The sequence below is a fragment of the Condylura cristata genome, unplaced genomic scaffold, assembly GCF_000260355.1.
Source record: "Condylura cristata isolate star-nosed mole 26May11 unplaced genomic scaffold, ConCri1.0 scaffold00023, whole genome shotgun sequence".
Classification (NCBI taxonomy): domain Eukaryota; kingdom Metazoa; phylum Chordata; class Mammalia; order Eulipotyphla; family Talpidae; genus Condylura; species Condylura cristata.
This window is the reverse complement of record NW_004567124.1, coordinates 22,458,119-22,478,545: the sequence shown is the minus strand read 5'-3', so window position 1 is coordinate 22,478,545 and position 20,427 is coordinate 22,458,119. Positions and strand designations below refer to the sequence as shown.

Here is a 20,427-nt window from a genome sequence, read left to right as displayed (position 1 = left end):
CTGCTACTTCTAATTTTTTTTTGACTGGAGAATGGGATAGGACACTTGTTAAATTTTATGTAACATGAAACTTGTTAAATTTTATGTAACATGAAAGCAAATGGGCTATGAGTGAGGGTCCAAAGCATACTTTAAAAAGCAAATTGTATGAATTTGGGAGCATGAACTGACTTAAGTGTTTGTTCTGTTTTAAACTTGAGTGCTCAGCTATTCTCTGGACATTTAAGGCTGCAGGTAGGGACTTTAGTGGCAGAACAGTTTTTGTTCTTCTAAAGGGATTATGAAGAAAGATGACATTTGCATCCCCCTTGGATTATAATGGTTTTGGGAGTTGACTCATATTGGGCTCTCTCTTGCCAGCTCCTGACAGGGCATTAAAAAGTTTCAGTGACTCTGAGCCCCTCTTTCCAGGTTAAGACTGAATTATCAGAATTTCCAAGTCAGAAGTTAAGGATCAAGGGAGAACAGTTTAGACATACCATACCTTTACTTCTATGATTACCTAGTAATCGTAGAAACAGTTTTCAGTGTGCTACAGAGGTTCACGTTGATATCTCTCCATACCAAAGAGATCACATGGACTCTGTATGGGGAGACCATGTCAACCCAGAGGTTGGTAGTTTGATATCAGCCTACCTGGGAGCATTTGCGACCTTGGAGAGGGTGTGGATAGTCTAAGCACTGATGTCTAGTACTGCGTGCTGCCATCATGTAGGACTTGTGCAGGGGAGCGGGGTGAGGGAGAAGTTTTTGGGCCATGAAGAAACATGAATGTGGATGTTGCCCTTTTCTTGTAGTATGAAATGCTTCATGTTACACCACCAATGAGCTCACCAGATGTCCTCAAGACGAGCCCTGTGGCTGATGCTGCTGGCTGGGTGGACTTGGATAAAGAAACTCTGCAGCACAAGAAATACCCCAATGTGTTTGGGATTGGGGACTGCACCAACCTTCCTACTTCAAGGACTGCAGCTGCAGTAGGTGAGTTATCTGACAAGCTCCATTTCTCCCCTACTAATGATGTCATGGGAAGGTACCAGCATATCAAAACCAAAAATCTGGCATAAGCAGAAGTGGTTAATAATGAAACTCTTCTGACCTAAAAATGACTTCGACCTCCCTGGCACAGAAGCTAGTTGTCAGTGAACCCTGCGCCATGTAAAGAGAGTATTTGAGTGCTTTGCTTTGCACTAATAGAGTGGTGTGACCTCATTTGCCTTTTCTAGGTCAGAGGGACTGTTTGCAGGAGGGGCACATTGAAGAGAGGGATTTTCAAGCTTTCTAGAATTCTTTTACTTCTCAGACTCTGCGTTGCTTTGCACCTCTGGCTTTCTTTGCTCCTGACACCAGGCAGGTTGGCTATTTTTCTTCTGTCTGAAAGACCAATACGCCAAGGAAGCATTTATTTCCCCAGGAAACACATGCAAGTCAATGAAAGCTTGCAGAGCAGAAAATTGTTCTGTTAAGACAAATACAGTAGAGCATGCCCTGATTGGTACATGATTAAGGCTTCAGCCTGGAAAACTGAGTTCTTTACCTCGATGTTCTGCACTGGCAGTGATGGGGAGAATTGCCTTTTAGATCTTGTCTTCTGCAGCTAGGAACTATCTTCTCTGAATTCTGTAAAACACAGAGTGCCTGGCCCATGGGCATGATAGTGTTTTGTGTGAATTACACACTGGCAGAACATGCATTCTTTTAGCTGACTACTTCAAGGAGGACTTCCTTGCAAACTCACTGAATATCTTTCTGATATCAATAGTAATTACTCCCAACTTTTCATTTTAAAATCGAGTCTGTGGAAAATTTGAAAGTCAGTGAATAACCATATACCATTTAGGTATTAACCAATTATTATTTTTGACACTTGCTTTATCCCCTTATGTGTATTTCTTGGGTCATTTGAAAGTAAGTTTTTATATCACATTTTACCTTTAAATACTTCAACTTGCCTCCAAGGACTCTCTCCTTTTTATCTACAAGTCTATTGCAATGTTAAAGAAATTGGACTTTGTACTATCAATTCATCTATTATATGTTAGATTTTCTCCAGTTTTCCTAAAAATGTCCTTTCTCCCCACTCCTGTCTCCTACCCCTTAAATCAAGCACCATGAGCTGCTTTGAATGTGGTATCTCTTTGGTTTCCTTTAAGCTAGACCAGAAATTCTACAGTTTTTTTAAATAATATAATATAATAGCTTATTTTTACATCATTCTGTACATTTTTTTTTCATCTCAATTGTGATCCCCATGGGTTTCCCATCACCAAGTCACCCATGTGCCATCACCATAGTCCAGTGCACTTCCCTCCACCCACTGTTTTTGATCCCATTCCTCACTCCACCCCCACAAAATGTCTCTGGTATATGACTGTTCATTATTACTATTTTTTCACCTGGTCCATTATACTCCTGCTATGAGCGAAACCATCCAGTTCTTTTCTTTTTCTTTCTGGCTTATCTCACTAAGCACGATCTTTTCCAACTCCATCCATGTTGCTGCAAAAGACATGTGTTTCTCTTTTTTGGTTGCTGAGTAATATTCCATTGTGTATATGTACCACATCTTTTTAATCCATTCATCTACTTTTGGGCATTTGGGCTGCTTCCATGTCTTTACAATTGTAAGTAAAGCAGCAATAAACATGGGGGTGCAGGTATCTTTTTGAATCAGTGTTTTTGTCTCTTTTGGGTAGATACCTAGGTGTGGGATTGCTGGGTCGTAGGGAAGCTCCATGTTTAGCAGTTTGAGGAACCTCAACAGTTTCCCATAGTGGTTGTACTAGTTTGCATTCCCACCAGCAAGCAGTGCAGGAGAGTTCCTTTTTCTCCACATTATTGCCAACATTTGTTGTTGCTAGTTGTTTGAAGATGTGCCATTCTCACTGGGGTGAGGTGGCATCTCATTGTGGTTTTAATTTGCATCTCCCATATTACAAGTGATGCTGAACATTTTTTCATATGCTTGTTGGCCATCTGCATTTCCTCTTTGGAGAAGTGTCTTTTTAGCTCTTCTGCCCATTTTTTGGATGAGGTTGTTTACTTTATTTTTGTTGAGTTTCATCAGTTCTCCGTAAATTTTTGTGATCAATCCTTTATCACTAGTTTTGTGTGAGAAATTTTTTTCCCTATCGTTGGGATGTCTGTTTGTTTTTGTAATGTCTCTTTTGCTGTACAGAAGCTCTGTAACTTGATGTAGTCCCATCTATTTATCCTTGCCTTCACTATCATTGCATTGGGTGCTGTATCTTTAAAGATGCCACTGAAGTGTATGTCATGTAGTGTTTCGCCCATCTCTGCTTCCAGGTATTTTATGGTTTCCATTCTTATGTCTAGGTCTTTAATCCACTTCAAGTTGATTTTTGTGTATGGTGAGAGGTAGTGATCTAGTTTCATTTTTTTTTGCATGTAGCTTCCCAGTTTTCTCAGCACCATTTGCTGAACAAACTTTCTTTGTTCCATTGTATCTTCTTTGCTCCTCTGTCAAAAATTAGCTGTCCATAAACCTCTACAGTGTTTTTTTTTTTAAATTTTCATAACATTGGCATTTTTAAAGAGTCTAGGCTAATTCTCTTGTAGAGCATGCCATAGTCTAGAATTGCTTAGCTGTTTTCTTATGGTTCAACACAGGATACATTTTTCGGTGAGCCCCTGGGTCCTGAGGCTGTGCGCTCCCACTGTGTCTGCTTAGGAGCTTGTCTCTAGCTTGTCAAGTCCGCGTGAAGCAGGAGCTCATTGCTGCGTTAAGCATGTCCGTTGGGTCTCTCTACTGCTAGAGAGCAAAGAGCATCTTTGCTCTTTTTACATAGGCTGTGCATATAGTTTTCTTAATACAATTTTGTTGAATGTATGTTAAAATTAACCTATGATGTATGGAAGGCTGGATTACCCAGCTTTGACCTACTTTAGATAAACATTTGTTTCATTCAGCGTTCTGGGTAGGTAATATTAAATATGCCTAAGGTAACAGAAGCGAAAACTCTTACTCCCAACTCTGCCTTGCCTTTGCTCAGCTTCTATAGCCCCTCTCAACATACAGAGTGTCTGTTATTTCCTTCCCCCCTATTTTTTTAAACCTATATTGTGTGGTTGGTCCAGAATTTATCTAATGCATCCACATTTAATTTTTATTTGTATTATTTGAATTAATTTTGTAATTTCAAACAGGAAGTACTGCAGTCTTTAAGTCACTTTATATACAAAAGCATACTTGCTCTTCTCTTTAATGTCTGAAACAGTAGTCCTAGTGTTCCCCGTATGATCTACATTTCTCACTGGGTTCCCCCCTCTATTGTTCTGAGGATCCCTGGGCAATGCTTATCTTCAGTCCAGACCTCTGTAATATGTGGCAAGACCTTGCCTTGCTAAAATGCACCTGGCTTTCCTGCAGCTCATGCTTCTTTCTCTGCTTCTCTCTGCAACAGGATTCTCCCTTAATTACCCACAGTACAGTGGAGACACGAGGTGGCATTTTACAAAAGATGGCAATTATAATACAGGGAAAAAAACTCCCTAAAAGCCACAGATGCCCTCATACCTGTACACCTTAAACCTGTGTGGTGAGTGTGATGGCTTCTAGGTCATGCTCTGTTTGCAGGTGGCACCGCTGGTGTCTTCTCTGTTGACCTTGATGCCCTGCTCCAGGGGGCTCCTCAGGTATTCTCAATGCAGGATCCTCCACTCTTGCTATCCCCCAACAGCATAAAGTTTTCCACAAGGCGAATACATTTTGCCCACAACGAAGACCCCTATTTAGTAGTTGTAAACAGAGTTCTTTATTCCTCATATTTTGGAAACCTTCATTCCAGAACAAAACCTGTTATTCTTTTGATTTGGGAATTCACAAATCACAACCTGTTGGCAAATTGCAGCATGCTGCCTGTTTTGTGCTGCTGCCCAAGAATGGTTTCATAGATGGACCTTTGTAATCGATTTGATTATAGAGAAACTAACACTTTTTCTTAGCCTAAGGAAACATTTTCTTTTCTCATTAGTAGATCTCTGTTATCAACAATCCATTCTATATTGTGAGTTTTGTGACTATAGAGTTTATTGTTTAGAATTTTTTCCTCTCATGTTATGTAATATCTGATTGTTGCCTCTCAGTCTACAAGGCTAAAGCACTTCACAGAAAGAATATGTTGACCACTGACTTTGGGCATACAAAATAAATAGTTAAAAAACAAACAGTTTAAAGAGCATTTTACAACATAACGGTAACCTGTAAAATCCTCAAAAGAAAATCCTCTTTTCTACCTCTAGAGACACAAACTGCTTGTATCTTTAAAAGTACAATCTTAGTTATTTAATATTGAATACAGACTGGGATTAGTTAATATGAAAGAATTCTTGTTAGTCTCTTGGAGATAAAAATACTATTATGGTTGTCGTTAAAAATTCTTTTAAAGACCTAACAGCCATATTTATAGGTGAATAATTACTATGTTTTCTCTAAAAATATTCCAGAAAAAAAAGAGCATGTATAATGGGAGAGATAAAATAGAGATGCCAGGGCTTGAAAAGGCAGTGTTTCACTTTTGCCATCAAAAAGCAAAACCTATCCATCCATCCATCCATCCATCCATCCATCCATCCATCCATCCATCCATCCATCCATCCATCATCTATCTTGTCTTCCAACCTATGTCTGTGTCTATCTTGTCTAGTGTTATCCAGAGTTCAGTATAAAGGGAAGCTCAGTGTTTTGTATAACTGAATATACTTGATTGAGTATAGTAGGTTGTCTGAATGGGCAAACACAGGGACATCCTGGAGAGCTAAGGGGTTCTGGGCACACAGACCATGCTGATAACAGCTGACCCATAGGACGAGGGGCAGTACAGCTAGGGTCCAGGTACACATGCAGTCCTCGGGCTGAAATTGCCAGTCTTCCTGTTGGAGGAAGCTGGCTCTTCAGTTTCAACTTACAGAGACTTCTGTGTGGGCTTTTGGTCAGTTGCGAGACTCCCCTAGTGTCCAGAGTTTTGAGTAGTAAAAAGAGTAGTGATAATCTAGAGAGAATGAATCAGTTATAATCTACAGAGAAGGGAAATGGAGGGAGCCTTTTTAACTTGTTCACATATAAGTCATTGGCAAATTAGTTTTTATGGAAAACCTATATGCTTAGATTTTTCTGATGTTTTCATTTCTCTCGTAGCTGCCCAGTCAGGAATACTTGACAAAACAATTTCTTTGATTATGAAGAATCAAAAACCAAGGAAGAAGGTTTGTATGCTTTGTAAAGTTACTATCTCAATGATCATCTTGCATTCTTCATGAAAACAGTTATGATCCCACAATTTTGCAAAGTTTTTCTTAATCTATTTCTTAAAGATGGACACATCAATTTTTGCCTTTAGTATATATATATTTTTGTTAAATAATTTCCATTTCTCACTGTACAAAATTAGAGTGTAAAAGTTGTAGAGAATAAATACAACTACTTAGAGTAAATACTAATGTAACATCATGATCAAAATGTAACTTTCCATCTTGGTTTCATGTACAATTTTAGTATGATGGCTATACATCGTGTCCACTGGTGACTGGCTACAACCGTGTGATTCTTGCGGAGTTTGATTATAATGCTCAGCCACTGGAAACCTTCCCCTTTGACCAGGGTAAAGAGCGACTGTCGATGTATCTCATGAAGGCTGACTTGATGCCTATCCTGTACTGGAATATGATGCTAAGGTAAGTGTGCTGCTGGACAGAGGTGAACCTTCTAGCTTATTGCACCAGCTTCTGCAGGGTAGTTCTTTCAAGGGGGACTTCTAGCTTCAGGAGAAAATCATGACGCTGAAGCAGGGCTGGCGAAGGGAACCCACCTTGCCCTGCCGTGCCTCATGGATTGATGATGGAAGCAGCAAAGGCTTCTTAGCCCTCTGCCAGACTTAGTGAGAAAGAGGCCCCCTTAGGCAAGGAAGGGAGCTGTAGCAAATGTAGATGCTTCTCTTCATTATTGTCAGTGGTCAAGCCTTCTGTCTTCCATGTTCTGGCCCTCTATTGCTGCTGGAATAATATAACAACGACAATATCACTTTTATACATCAAGTACTTTTTCATCTGTGACCTTAATTTATTATGTGATAGGAAAAATGAACCATAGTAATTAAGAGCATAAGCTTTGGGTTCGGCACTTGAGTCATACTTCTGTTAGTAACTAGTTGTGTGCTCTCGGGCAGGCTGTTTAAATGCTCTATTTAAATTTTTTCTCTGTAAAATAAAAATAATATTTCCTGCTTCACAGCATGGGGGATAATGTGATAACATGTAAAGGGAAAGTTGCAAAGTTGGCACTAAGTAAGCAAATCAAGTAATAAAAACAAGTCCTTGTTTGTTCCCTAAAAATGACAGTCTCATCTTGACTGTTCCAGACCCCTATGAGAGAGGTGAGAGGATATCTACACCAGTGGTTTTCAACTAGAAGTGATTTTGGCCCACCTGCATACTCTTCCTTTCCCTAGATATTTGGCAGTATCGGGAGGCATGTTAGGCTGTCACAACTAGAGAAGATGGCATTTTGTGGGTAGAAGCCAGGTATTCTGCTAAACATCCTGAAATGTACATAACACACCCTACCACAAAGGACTATCTGGTCCAAAATGCCACTAGTGTTGACAGTGAGAAACCCTGACCTATACTTCATTTATAAGCAAATGAAAGTAGAGAGGATTGCAGTTTGTATATAGTATAAGCTTCATGCAGGTTTGCTGAATTTCATCAGCATGTCCAGACTCACATAACAAGTCAGTGTCAAAACTAGAATTCAAGTAAGCTGTCCCCTCCCAGATCTTTCTCTTTCATCAGACAGACCTTGCTTTATAGTGTGATAAGTCTGTTCTGTGAGCAGGCTGACTTCCCTTGCAGTATCCTACTGTCTGAAGTCATCTGCATTTTTCTGCTGCAATATCTTTCTTTGTCATTTTTTACAGGGGCTACTGGGGCGGACCAGCCTTTCTGCGGAAACTGTTACATCTGGGTATGAGTTAAGGAGGGCTCAGCTCTTGCTTACCTTGGATGACTTCTGGACCCAAATTACAGTCATTGATCACAGACAGCATGGGGAACTCAAAACCTCACCCTGCAATGAGTTTACTTCTGGATGGTGGTGATCAAATGCCTCCTTCTTCAGGACTTCTGGACAGCTGTTGTATGGGCTGTCTGAGATGAGCGTGATTCTTTGGATGTATCTAAATGAAAGAATAGATTTCTATTTTTTAAATAAAAGCTTTGCCATTGATTGAAAAATATATGACAAAATTTTATTTTGAATAACACTTGGGAAGAAAAGATGGTAGAGGCATAGCTTGCTTGTTAACTACTGTGAGTTTTCAGCTGATGGTTGGTATAATTTCAGAGTCTATTTGGAGTCACAGAAAATAGGCGTCATTCCATGGGGAGTTATTATTCCGAATAGTGTGTGATGACCCCAGACATGCGCTACTTAGAATTCCTGTTCCATCGCTGTGTTTGTGCCTAGCCACTGACAGCCATGGCAGGCCCACTCCTGTAGCAGGATTGACTCCTCCAGGCAGATTGACTCCAAGATTACCCATCAGCACAGCTGAATATTTCTTGGAATTATGCCAAGCCTGAGGTTTTCCTCCAGCTCCTCTTACTTCCCCTCTTCCTTTTCCAGGTATTTGACCTGCATTATGGCTTGAAAGCCCTGCCTGCCTTCTCCCACTGCTTCTAATTTGCCTTCTGATGTTTCCCTGCTACATCACTTGCAAATCTCATTACCTTATGACAACTGTTTCTCAGAGGACTTGCACACTGTGAGAATATGGTTAGAGGAATTCTGTTGTGTCTGGTAAGCATTTGCTTCATTCAGTCCCAGTTTTGGCCAGTGAAAGTTTGAATAAGTTCATCTTGGAAATATGGCAGGAAATTGTTCTAGTTTAGCTGAAGTTCAGTCCATTTATTTATAGAAACTTATAATTTCAGTTTAATCTGGCATTTTAAAGTTCTGTACTTTGCATATTTATAAATTCCACCAAAGGGGAATGCAGTCTATGCAATGCCTTCCATTTTTATAACAGTTTAGAGGTCAACCCTCAAATGTTATGTAGTTTATGTAACTTACCTAGTTTAGGTAACAGTGTTAACTTGGGTTGCCAAATCTCTGGTCCCCTGCAGTTTTCCTGATGATTTGAGAAACTCTGCTCAGGCACTTGTTCATTAATTCAGCAAGTACTCAGTGAGCACCTACTCCCTGCCAAGCCTTATCTTGGCCCAGGAAATGTAGTGATGAACAAGACGTTTAGGGCCTTGCCCACACTTTTATGGCTCCTGTGATCATTTCTTCTTTCTTTTTCTGGGATGCCAGGGATCTTGCTCAGTGAGGCCTCAAGTTGGTTTGGAAACTAGACTTTAGCAACACACATTCTGGGAGAGAACAGGTTACCAGTCTAGCAAGCAGCTTCCTAACTTGCAACAGGAGTGGAAGATGTGTCCTGGGGTGACCAAACATCCTGGTGTGTCTGGGGTACTCCAGCTTAACATCTGTAATACTGACATAGAATTTAATAGCTCCCCCTTTCACTTTCCAAAGTGTCCCAGTTTAGACAATAGATTAACTGGCCGCTCTACAGATCATGCTCACCCCTCCACGGCTCCTCCCCCGTCCCCCGTCCCAGAGTACAAGAGCAGTGCTACTAGGACATATTTGCTCTCATGCCTGGACTGTGAAAAAAGCAGGTATAGGTTGATTCTGCCCTGTTCTGAGCCCCTGAGCTTTTGCAGAGAGGGCTGCAGCCTGGTTCCTGATGAGTTCACTGTCACAATTTTATGTGTCAGGGACAGCTCTGGAGGCTGTTTACCCCAGCTGATCTCCTCTGCAAGGCCTGGGCAATTGGATCTAGCTAGCCAGGATACGTCTGCATGTGGAAAAATGCTGGCAAGGCCAAGTTCTGTATTTTCAGAGAATGGGACTGTGACTCTAGGGATGGCTAACGTTCTAGGTCTGGTCAGCAAGAAATCCACTGCAGAGTGAGCTTGGAGTCTCTTGGGCATGTTTATGATTATGCATTCCGAGTAAACCTCCAGCATCAGGGAATTGCTTCTGGGTTCCCATTACACTGCGCAGAATTTATTGCCAAGGCTGGAAGGAGCAGTAACCTCTATTGGTCAGAGCAAAATAGATCAGTAATATGCTGAATTTCACAAAAGCTTGACCTTCAAAACCTCATTCCCCACAACCAATGTGGGGTTGGATAAGAGGGACACCTTCCATAGGCACTTCTCTCAGTTACTAGAATTGGAGTGCAGGAAAGGGGGGTAAGGTGAGCATAGGGGTAAGGGAGGATGGTTTCTTCAAAGGTGTCATGAGGCGGGGTAACATTGTACAGTTCAGAGGCTGAGGACTTGAGTCCTAAAGACATGGGCTAGTGCCTTTGAATTAGGAAGTCCTCTTCACTTCTCCCCTTTGCCCCTACCATTTCTTCCCAGGAATTAAAGTTCCTGCCTTGGTGTCAGCCTTGGGTGAGCAGAGCTGAGGTGGCTGTCTAGGGACCACTGGGGTCTAGGGAGGGATTAGGACTTAAATGCCAGGGAAAATACAGAAATTCAGATTGATAGTTTTTGCTATTAAAAGCATGTTTAGTGTTTATTTTTTTGGTCTCAATTTTGTTGAAAATACAGAGAACAGAGATAACAAAAGGAATAAAAGTCACCCCAGAGCCAAAACCCAGTTCTAACAACAAATAACATCTTCACACTCTTTTCTCTTGACCTAATATTATTACATCGAAAGTTGAAAACAAATAGGGATGCTACTTTAAGCACTGTTTTGTGACCTGTGCTTTATTCGTAATATGCACTGAAAAACTAATGGTTGGTTGTAAAGAGGAGATTGCTGAGTAATTATTCAAGAAGCATAAATCGTTGGTGCAGACTGAGAAAATAAATTGCCAATTAATTAGTGTAACAAATGTTTGTCTTGTGCCTGGTATACCTAAGATATATACCAGGGATATTGGTATATAGTGGCACTGGATACTTTTCCCACAAAATAAAACAATCTGAGTAGAATTATCAGACATGGAATATTATTCTTTTTGAGAGAGGAGGCTTTGTCATCCAGTGCTTGAGAGTCATTCCTCCGGTTAAATGTACTAGAAACCTCCGGACAATTTTAAAACAAAGTCCCCCCTCATCCTCCTTCATGTCCTAGGACCACAAGAGGAGCTTTCATTTGGCATTGATTCATTGTGGCCATTCAAGGGAGGAAGGAACAAGACAAGAAATGCTCTGGATAAGATAGAGTTTTCTGAATGAATTCATGGAAACCAGGTCTCTCAGGCTTGGTTACCTGTCAGATGGCTAAGGTGGTTGCTCATCTGAGTGCTGGAGAAAGTCAAGGATAAGTAGATAAGATAGGTAGAAAAGTCACAAGGGGCAGTTGAGAAAGACAGATGGTGACAGCTTCTTCCCCCAATAACGATTTTTAAAAGTGACTTTTCTGGAGTAAAGCATGCTGTGAACTAAACTAAGTTAGAACTTCCCATGTTTGCATGCAGTAAAACTCCTGTAATTACACCCCTCAGGCACAGTTCAGAGCTACTTGCAGGCTACAATGGGGTAGAGACTGCAAGAAGGCGGGAACTCTGTTCTGGCATAAGTTGGATTCGGATCCTCTTGACAGAGCCAGGTGGACCATAGGATTCGGAACCATGGGCTTGGGTTTAGTCTCAGGTTCTCCCACGGACTGGGCATAAGTTGGATTTGGATCCTCTTGACCAAGCCAGGTGGACCATAGGATTCGGAACCACGGGCTTGGGTTTGGTCTCAGGTTCTCCCATGGACTGGGCATCAGTTGGATTCGGATCCTCTTGACCGAGCCAGGTGGACCATAGGGATTCGGAACCACGGGCCTGGGTTTGGTCTCAGGTTTTCCCACAGACTGATGCCTCTAGTGCCCAACTCAAGCAGTTTAGATGACACCTTCTCATCTGTACAGTGAGTTGTAGTACCTACTTTTCAGAATTGATGTAAGTATTATATGAATTGAGGTTTGGCTTTTAAGCAGTTTGGAGTATATATACAGAGCTATTACTGTTGCCATTAACTCCAGTAGTCCAGTGAAGCACTCAGAAATACAATTTCCCTTTAGATTAGCAATTCCTGTTGGTCTGGGAGAAATGGGGTCATGAGAGTGGTTTCTGGCATCCCTGTGCCATTACTGTACACTGTGTACCTCTCTGCCTCGCTTCCAGGCTTTCAGAGTTGGGAAATTCTGAGTTTTATAGATTAGCTCATATAGAGTAGTGACTAAGAGCATAGACATGGATCTAGCTGGCCTGGACCTGGGTTTGAATCCCAGCAGTGCCTCTCACTGGCTGTCTGACCTAGAGAGAGTCACTGAAAGTCTGGGTTCCTGCTTCTCATTTATAAAATGGAGATTGTAATACTATCTATTTTATTGGACTATTATGAGGATGCTTACATAGGGCTCACCATATCTCAAGCTTGTTCAGCATCTAAGCTATTATTAATTGCTTCAAATCAATCAATCAATTGACTGGCTGCTTCCTTGTGACTTGTAATGACATCTCCCATAGGAAAGATTTAGGAAAAGATGGACTCGTTTACTGTGGCCAAGGAAGAGGACTGCTTGCACGTCCTCCCAGCTAGGCCTGACTGGAAGAACGTTGCTTTTTAAACACCTGTAGGCCAATTCTGGAGGAGGTCTGTGGTTATCACCCAATGGACAAATAAATGTGAGCCCAATCCAGCCCACTGACTGCTTTTATAATCCAGTTCTCCTGGAGCACACGCATGCTCCTCAGTGCTGGGTGGGGCTGCTTTGTACTCCATGTTAGAGCCAGGCAGTTGTGACACAGACTGCATGTGGCCTTGAAGTCTGAGGTATTTACTAGCTGGCCCTTTAAAGAAAGAGTTAAGCTTAGCAACTCCTAGGAGCATTGGGCAGTACCTTTCCGAACAGGGGGAAGGCACTCACAGAATTGTAGGAATGACTAGGGGATGAAAATCTTGGAAAACTGCTGGTTTTCAGGGGGCCTGGAGCTGTACAAGTTGCAGGAACGCCGGCTCCAGTGATCCCAGATGTCCTCCACATGATAATAGGTGACTGCCTGAAAGTCTTCGCAAACCTCACTCTACAGACAGGAATGCCTTCTCCGGCCAGTTCTTCTTGGCTGTCTTTTGTTGGCCGTCTCCCACAGCAGCAGACTAAAGGAAACGGGCTGTCCTTGCTATCTTTCCTCCTTGATACAGAGGTGAGTGTAAACGGGACAGGGATGCACAAGCCCAGGACTCTAGGGCGAGAAGCAAGGGACGATGGACACCGAGGCGGGGGTGACTCACAGACATGTGTGACTGTGATGAATGAAAGTGCCACCCATGGAGAGGGAGAGGAGCAGAAGGGAAAGAAGAAACAGTTCTGGATGGGAGGAGCAGCCCTCCCGGGAGGTCAGATACCCAAACCCTGCCAACTATGGAGTCCCACCAGCCGGTCCAGTAGAGTTTTACTTAGGCTATTTCACTCAGTCGCATTCAAGGAGCAAAACCATATCGTTTTTTCAACAGAAAGTAAATTGGTACTCTAAGCCTGGCATTTAATAGATCGCGCCATGGTGGATGACTGCCCAGTGTGTGGGCCAACGAAGTTATAAAGATATAAAGTATATAAATGTACTTTACTGCAGTTCAAGATACTGTTAGTATTTTGGAAGTGTCGGTTCTCTCCTTTCAGGCCTTTGGGTGGGTTTAAAGGAGACCTTCCAGGAATTGGAAAATGGGTCCTCTGGCTCATGTAGATGTGTGAATGGCAGAGGGCTGCAGCAGGGCAGGGCAGTGGCGAGGGCCAGTGAGGAGGGTGGTGGGCAGCAGAGAGTGGGTGGAGAGGAGGGGCCTTATTGAAAGAGGGTGTGATCTGGAAAGACATAGAAATGGCCTGAATGCCCAAAAGTGGATGACTGGATTAAAAAGATGTGGTACATATACACAATGGAATATTACTCAGTGACCAAAAAAAAAAAAGAAAGAAACACATGTCTTTTGCAGCAACATGGATGGAGCTGGAAAAGATCATACTTAGTGAGATAAGCCAGAAAGAAAAGGAAAAATACCGGATGGTTTCCCTCATAGCAGGAGTATAATGGACCAGGTGAGAAAATAACAAAAATAATGAACAACCATATACCAGAGACATTTTGCGGGGGTGGAGTGGGGAATGGGATCAAAAATGGTGGGAGGGGGGAGTGCACTGGACTCTGGTGATGGCACACAGGTGATTTGGTGATGGGAGCCCAAGGGAATTACAACTGAGATGGAAAAAGGCACAAAATAATGTAAATATAAACGATTATATTACTCACCAAAAAAATAAAATAAAAAAATAAAAAGAGGGTGTGATCACCTAACTCCATACGGGGACAATGGGAAGACGTGGGGAAAGAGTGGTGGGGTAACTGCTGCTGTCTTGGGCCTCTGCCACCACCTCTTACTGTGTCAGTGGCCAGGCAGGACACTTCCTCCCAGAGCCCTGCTGTTAACTGGGGACTGTGCTCTGAATTTTAAAAAAAGTATTTATGCATATAAGAATTGGGGTACAGACCAGAGGTACAGGGGTACAAGGGGTGAGAGGATTCACCAGAGACAGAGTGGGGAGCAGAACAGGCAGATTGACCAAAATAAACTGTTGAGGGCAGCAGTGGGTGAGACAGGAGAGGTGTGCTGTGCCATGTGGGTCAGCTCCCTGGCCGGGATTGAACTCATGCTGCAGTGGCTGTGGAGAGCTTTATAGTGCTATGTCTTGTGCCACCAGGGAGACCCCGTGCTTTGAAATTTAATGACTATAGCAGAAAACTGTCCCCCATCCTTCTTTTCTGGGTAAATGGAGGCAGTGAGACTGACCTAAACTGTATGTCTTTTCATTCTAGAAAACTTATTTTATTACTACATTTCCTCTAAACTGGTAATAATCAAGCTTGTAACTCCAGTCCTATATACTAGCAATCTGCCGTCTAGCTGACTAGTGGTCAATACAGTGAGACCAGAGCCACAAGAGGGCGCTTTTTCTTTTTCTGTGTTTTTCTACGGGTCTAGTTCTTCTGTGGGAAAACTCACATTATATTTTGATAACTGTAAGAGTCCACATAATACCTTGTGTGTGTGTGAGGAGGGGTGTTTGAGGAGATAGCCATCTTTGGAAAGATGGACTGTGAGTAGGGTGAGCACATTTCTGGAACTGGAATTTGTTACATTAGGTGTAAAAATAGGTGCAATTTTCAAATTTAGGACGTTTATTATATCAGTATAATCTGGGATGTTGATCTTTGCTGTTTGGAGTGAAAATGTAAAGCTAGGAGAGGGCTTCCTGGATCATGACTGGCAAACCACGTGGTGTGTGTATGTGTGCAAGCTTGCTCCCAGTTTAGTCCTGGGCTCTCCCCTGTCCTGATTACACTTAGGATTAAAGTCTGGAGCAGCTGTTTTCTTCTGCCTAAAATAATTTAAGAGTCAGTCTTCCTTTTCTCCTATACCCCTCTCCTAATTTTCTTTTTGTTTCTAAGTTTTGGTATGACTCAGGATTCCATGTGACTAAACTCTACTCGGACAAATAATCTGAAACCATAAATTACATAAGAAAAAACATAGGTGATACACTCAGAAATTTATGTCGGGACTCAACTCCACAAGTAAGGGAAAAAAAGCCAAACAAATAGAACTTTATCAGACTAAAAACAAAGTTTTTAGTTTAGCTTTTTTTTTTAAAGATTTATTTATGCTTACATAACTGGGGTACAAGCCAGAGGTGCAGGTGCAGTGAGAGGATTCACCAGAGACAGAGTAGGGAGCAGAACAAGCAGACTGACGAAGCACACTGCTGAGGGGAGCAGTGTGTGGGTCAGGAGAGGTCTGCTGTGCCATGTGGGTCCCCTCTGGGATGGCTTTAGCTTCTTAGTGCTTGCTTTAACCTGCTGCACCACCAGGGAGGGCCCAGTTTTTAGTTTTTAACTAGGTTTACCTGGTTCTCAGAGCCCATAGTACTTCTTTTCTGAATGTTAAAATGGCAAAAATCTGAGACATTAAAGGCAACCTGTGAACTAGGAGAAGACATTTGTATAAGGCATGTCTAATGAAAGGTAAATTTAAAAAATATATAAAGAACTTTTACAACTCAACAACAAAATTAGCCCCCCAAAATGAACAAAAGATACAGACATTTTTTCAAAGAAGATATACAGATGGACCATAGATTTATGAAAAATGCTGAACAGCATTTATTATAAGGGAAATGCAAATCAAATCCACAAAGAGATACCACCTCACTCTGTGAGAATGGCTCATATGAGAGAGACTGGAAACAAGAAATGCTGGTGAGGATGTGGAGAAAAAGGAACTCTCATTCGTGGTTGGTAGGAATGTAAATAAGTAAAACCTATTTGGAAAACAGTACTGAAATTTCTTAAAAATCAGAAATACCATAGCTAGCATTTGCCCAAAGAACATGAAAACACTAATATGAAAAGATTTATGCACCATTATGTTAATAGAAGTGATGCTATGCTTTGTGGTGTGATATCTCAATGATTTCAACTCGAGGGATCAACTGAAATGCCTCTTGGCAAAGGACTGCTAAAGCTATTGTGGAATAGATACTCAATGTAATACACTCAGCTATTAAAAAAAGAATGAAATTGTGCCTTTGGGTCAAAATGAGTGACTCGAGGTGATTATGCTAGGTGAAATGTCAGAAATTGAAACCAGTTATTGGATGGTTTCACTCATCTATGGAATATAATAAACTAAAGAAAATAAACTGATCAAACACAACAAAAATAACTTAGGCTGAGGGAAAAATAGCATGCTTATCAGAAAAGAGGCAGGGGAGAAAAGAGGGGGCAGGGGTGGGGAGCCAACATGATAGGGTATGTCACTGGACCTTTGGAGGAGGGTGAGTGAAGCATGTGCATCTGCGGAGATGTGGAATTACACTCCCCAATTGATGTAGGTGTGTAAGCAAGTGGCTAGTCAAAAAAATTTGGCTTAAAATAGTTTAAAATAAAAGCAAATTCGGGCCCTCCCTGGTTGCGCAGTGGGTTAAAGCACAGTACTAAGAAGCTAAAGCCACTTTTGCATGAGTTCGATCCCCAGCTGCCCTGGAGGTGATCCACATGGCTTGCCAGACCCAGACCTTTCCTGACCAGCCTGCTGCTCCCCTCAGCAGCGTATTTCATTAGTCGGTTTGTTTTGCTCCCCGCTCTGTCTCTGGTGAATCCTCTCACCGCCCCTGTACCTCTGGCCTGTACCCCATTTCTGTATGAATAAATAAAATCTTAAAAAAAAAAGCAAATTCTACTTACTGGAATAGGCCATTTCTGATGAACTCATTTCAACAGTTCATTTCTGATTGTGAGTAACCATCCAAGTTTCTAATTTTCAGTTTATTCAAAGTTGTTAAGCCTGCATTAGAGAAGTTAGTACCCATTGATTCTCCCCACCAACATTTAAGCTTCTGGAAGGCAAAGACCATATCTACTGTACCTTACTAATTAGCTATGTTTGGTCCTGATGCTCGTTAACTTTAGTGCCAAATCTAGAAAATCATTGCTAACACTGATGTCAAGGAGCTTATACCCTTTATTTTCTTTTAAAAGTTATGATTTCAGGTTATATACAAGTCTGTGATTAACATTTTTCAACATTAATTCCTGCTCTGCACTTTTAAAGTAGGCCCTCTGCTGTTTCCTTGGGATCAGGTTGTGTTTGTGCATTCTCAGCTACCTTCCATTGCAGTGTGGGTCTGGTTTAATATGTCTGCCATTTCCAGTGAAACGGGAGTGCAGATGGTTATGAGCCCGCCACTGCTTTTGCTCAGCGCCTGGCTTGGCATGAGAAGTGAGGGTCACAGAAGCCAGAAGTGTAGTGAAAACCATACCCTTCAGGAACTCTTGGATGTCATTCTTGCAAACCACATTAGTTGGGGAAATGAAAACTGGGCAAAGGAAATTCAAGCCAATAAACCCAGGGAGAGAAATGCCATTATAAGGTTAAAGTTGGTTGTACCTTTTAAGGATGAAATGTTTGATTTCTGAACAATGGCATTTGTCTGTTAGATACAGGTGATTTGTTACTACATATTTTAGCCTTAGAAGTTATCTTCATATCCACTTTACAAATGAGGAAACTGAGAATCGGGGAGGCAAGTAACTACATGTGATCACATTTCATTTTGGTGATTACAGATTATGAGTACAATCTTCTCTTCCTGAAAAAGTAACTAAATTATCATTTTAATTATTATTTATTTAGCCCTACTCTGAGGTTTCTGAACTGCCATATATTTATGATAATAGCCATAATAATAACACAAGAAGGCAACAATAACGATAATTGCTTGTCTCACTGGGATATTGTGAGGACAAAATGAGATAATGAACACAAAAGTGCTTCGTAATCCAAAAAGAGGTATCATTATAATGGCTAAAGACCAATTATTAACACTACTATTGTCGTGTGGGCCTCACTGTTGTATTTTGAAGTGAGTATTTATGTGATGTGAGCCTTGTTTTGGGCCATGTACAGGCATAAGCTTAACATTTACTCCTTTTTTTCTTGGGCCAAACAACTAAGTTGTAATGAGGCCTGACCATATGCCACATGCTTTACCTGTACAGCCTTATGTAATTAACACTGTTAGACAAAAGGCATATTTTGTAAATTTTTATGTAGATAATTATATAGCATCCCTATTTCCTTTTTTTTTTTCTTTCTGGACTATTTAAGTTGCAGGTATGATGTCCCAACACCTCTAAATGCTCCAATGGGTCTTTCACCCCCAAAGACACTTTTTCTAAATGACCACCATACAATCCTCTAAATGAGAAAAACTTCAGCATTCCATCCAGTCTGCAGAGCTCCCCCTCCCCCGGCCCATTCACCCTTTTCTAACTGTCCCCAAATCCTTCCCTCTTTACTTGCCTGGATGCTGTAATGTACTAGGCCCTGAGTTAGGCACTGAGAATAAAGAATGAATGAAGCAGAGCTCCTGCTGTCTTACAGCTTGTCATGGGGAGAGACAGAAGGTAATCACACGAATACATATAAATCAGGTGATAATAAACACTTGTGAAAAGGAACAAAGCACTTTAAGGAGACAGAGGGATTTTGTGTGAGTGATGTATATTAGTTTCTGTTTCTGCCTGTGCTCTTTACAGCACATGGAGAACACATCTAGTGCTTTCCTACCTCCATGCCTTTGTTCACGTTATTCATTCTGTTGGACACACTGTTCTCTGATGACATTTGAGCCAGAATTTGAAGGAAAGTTCTTCCCTCTTCACCAGGTCTTTCTCTCAGGCCCAGGGATCCTTTCCTCAACAAATACAACTTGGTAGAAGACATAGATTTGTATATTAGAGCCCATTACATTGAAGTGATACAATTATAATGCTTGGCAGTATAAGTGGCACATGATTTTGAGGGTAAATCTCATCTTCATAGTTATCCCCCTTCTTTCTTCCCTCAAGGTAGATGCTAGATCCTTTTGACTTAAAACATAAATGAAAGGACTTGTGAAGAGTCAACAAGGGGAAAGATAATGGATTTTGAGTTAGTGGGGAAATGACTGTACGAACCCTTTCCAGAATCCACTATGTGATCACCCCCAATTCCGGTTTCTTAACTTTGAGGACTCTGGAGCCCTTTCTGCAAGGGTTTTCTTTTCTAAATTTCAGAAATGGCAGATGATTGATTTCCAAGTCAACTGCTATTTATGGTTATTCTGATTGATTTTACTCGTGGTCAATTCTTGCAGCAGATCTTAGGGAAAACAGTCTTGTCTATTTGCTTTCATTCTGGCTTTCCACAACAGCACTGAATCTAACATAGTTCCTAACATAGATTCAATGCTGTTGTGGAAAGCCAGAATGAAAGCAAATAGACAAGCTTGTATCCAATAAGCCAACCTCCTGCATGTCATCAATTTTTTCCATTTTTTTCAGCCCATCCCCAAACAAACATAATGCCTGCCAGGTTTAAAGTTTAGGTCGGATTTTTTCTGCGGGCCCTGTTATAGGCAGAAGCGTTCTCCCATCTGGCTTCCGCTCTTTCCAAAGCAGCATTTGAAGAGGGCCGCGACGATGCTCCCGTCGAGCTGTAGGTGTCGCTGTGTACTCGGTGCAGAATGGACAGTCTGTCTCCTTTTAGAGAACGGATGGCGTGACTGGCATCTTTTTAGTTAAACTTGATCTATGCGCACAGCTTCTGTGAAGCAAGTCTGAGAAACAGATTAGCCGATTTCTGACCCTAAACGGAAGGTCAGCCGTCTATGCTCCAATGTAGCATTCACCGTAGGCTGGATCATGTCCCAGATTGGGCTTTGGAATTATGCCCACAGGCTGTGAAAATGACCCTGAGGTGTTTCTTCTGGGGCCTTTGCCTCTGTAGCCTTTTCTG

At 41.6% G+C, this 20,427-nt stretch overlaps 1 protein-coding gene across 4 annotated transcripts in view; it reads left to right on the top strand.

Annotated features, from left to right (window-relative positions):
* The window catches only part of SQRDL (sulfide quinone reductase-like (yeast)), a 44,239-nt gene extending 35,994 nt beyond the window's left edge, over positions 1-8,245 (top strand). For all 4 annotated transcript variants that reach the window (XM_012728498.1, XM_012728494.1, XM_012728495.1 and 1 more), the window contains exons 7-10: positions 798-981; positions 6,158-6,225; positions 6,515-6,693; positions 7,935-8,245. In XM_012728498.1, the coding sequence (XP_012583952.1) occupies positions 798-981; positions 6,158-6,225; positions 6,515-6,693; positions 7,935-7,992 (489 nt within the window). In that variant the 3' untranslated portion in view covers positions 7,993-8,245. The remainder of the gene's footprint in view (positions 1-797; positions 982-6,157; positions 6,226-6,514; positions 6,694-7,934) is intronic.
* Positions 8,246-20,427: the final 12,182 nt, after the last annotated feature.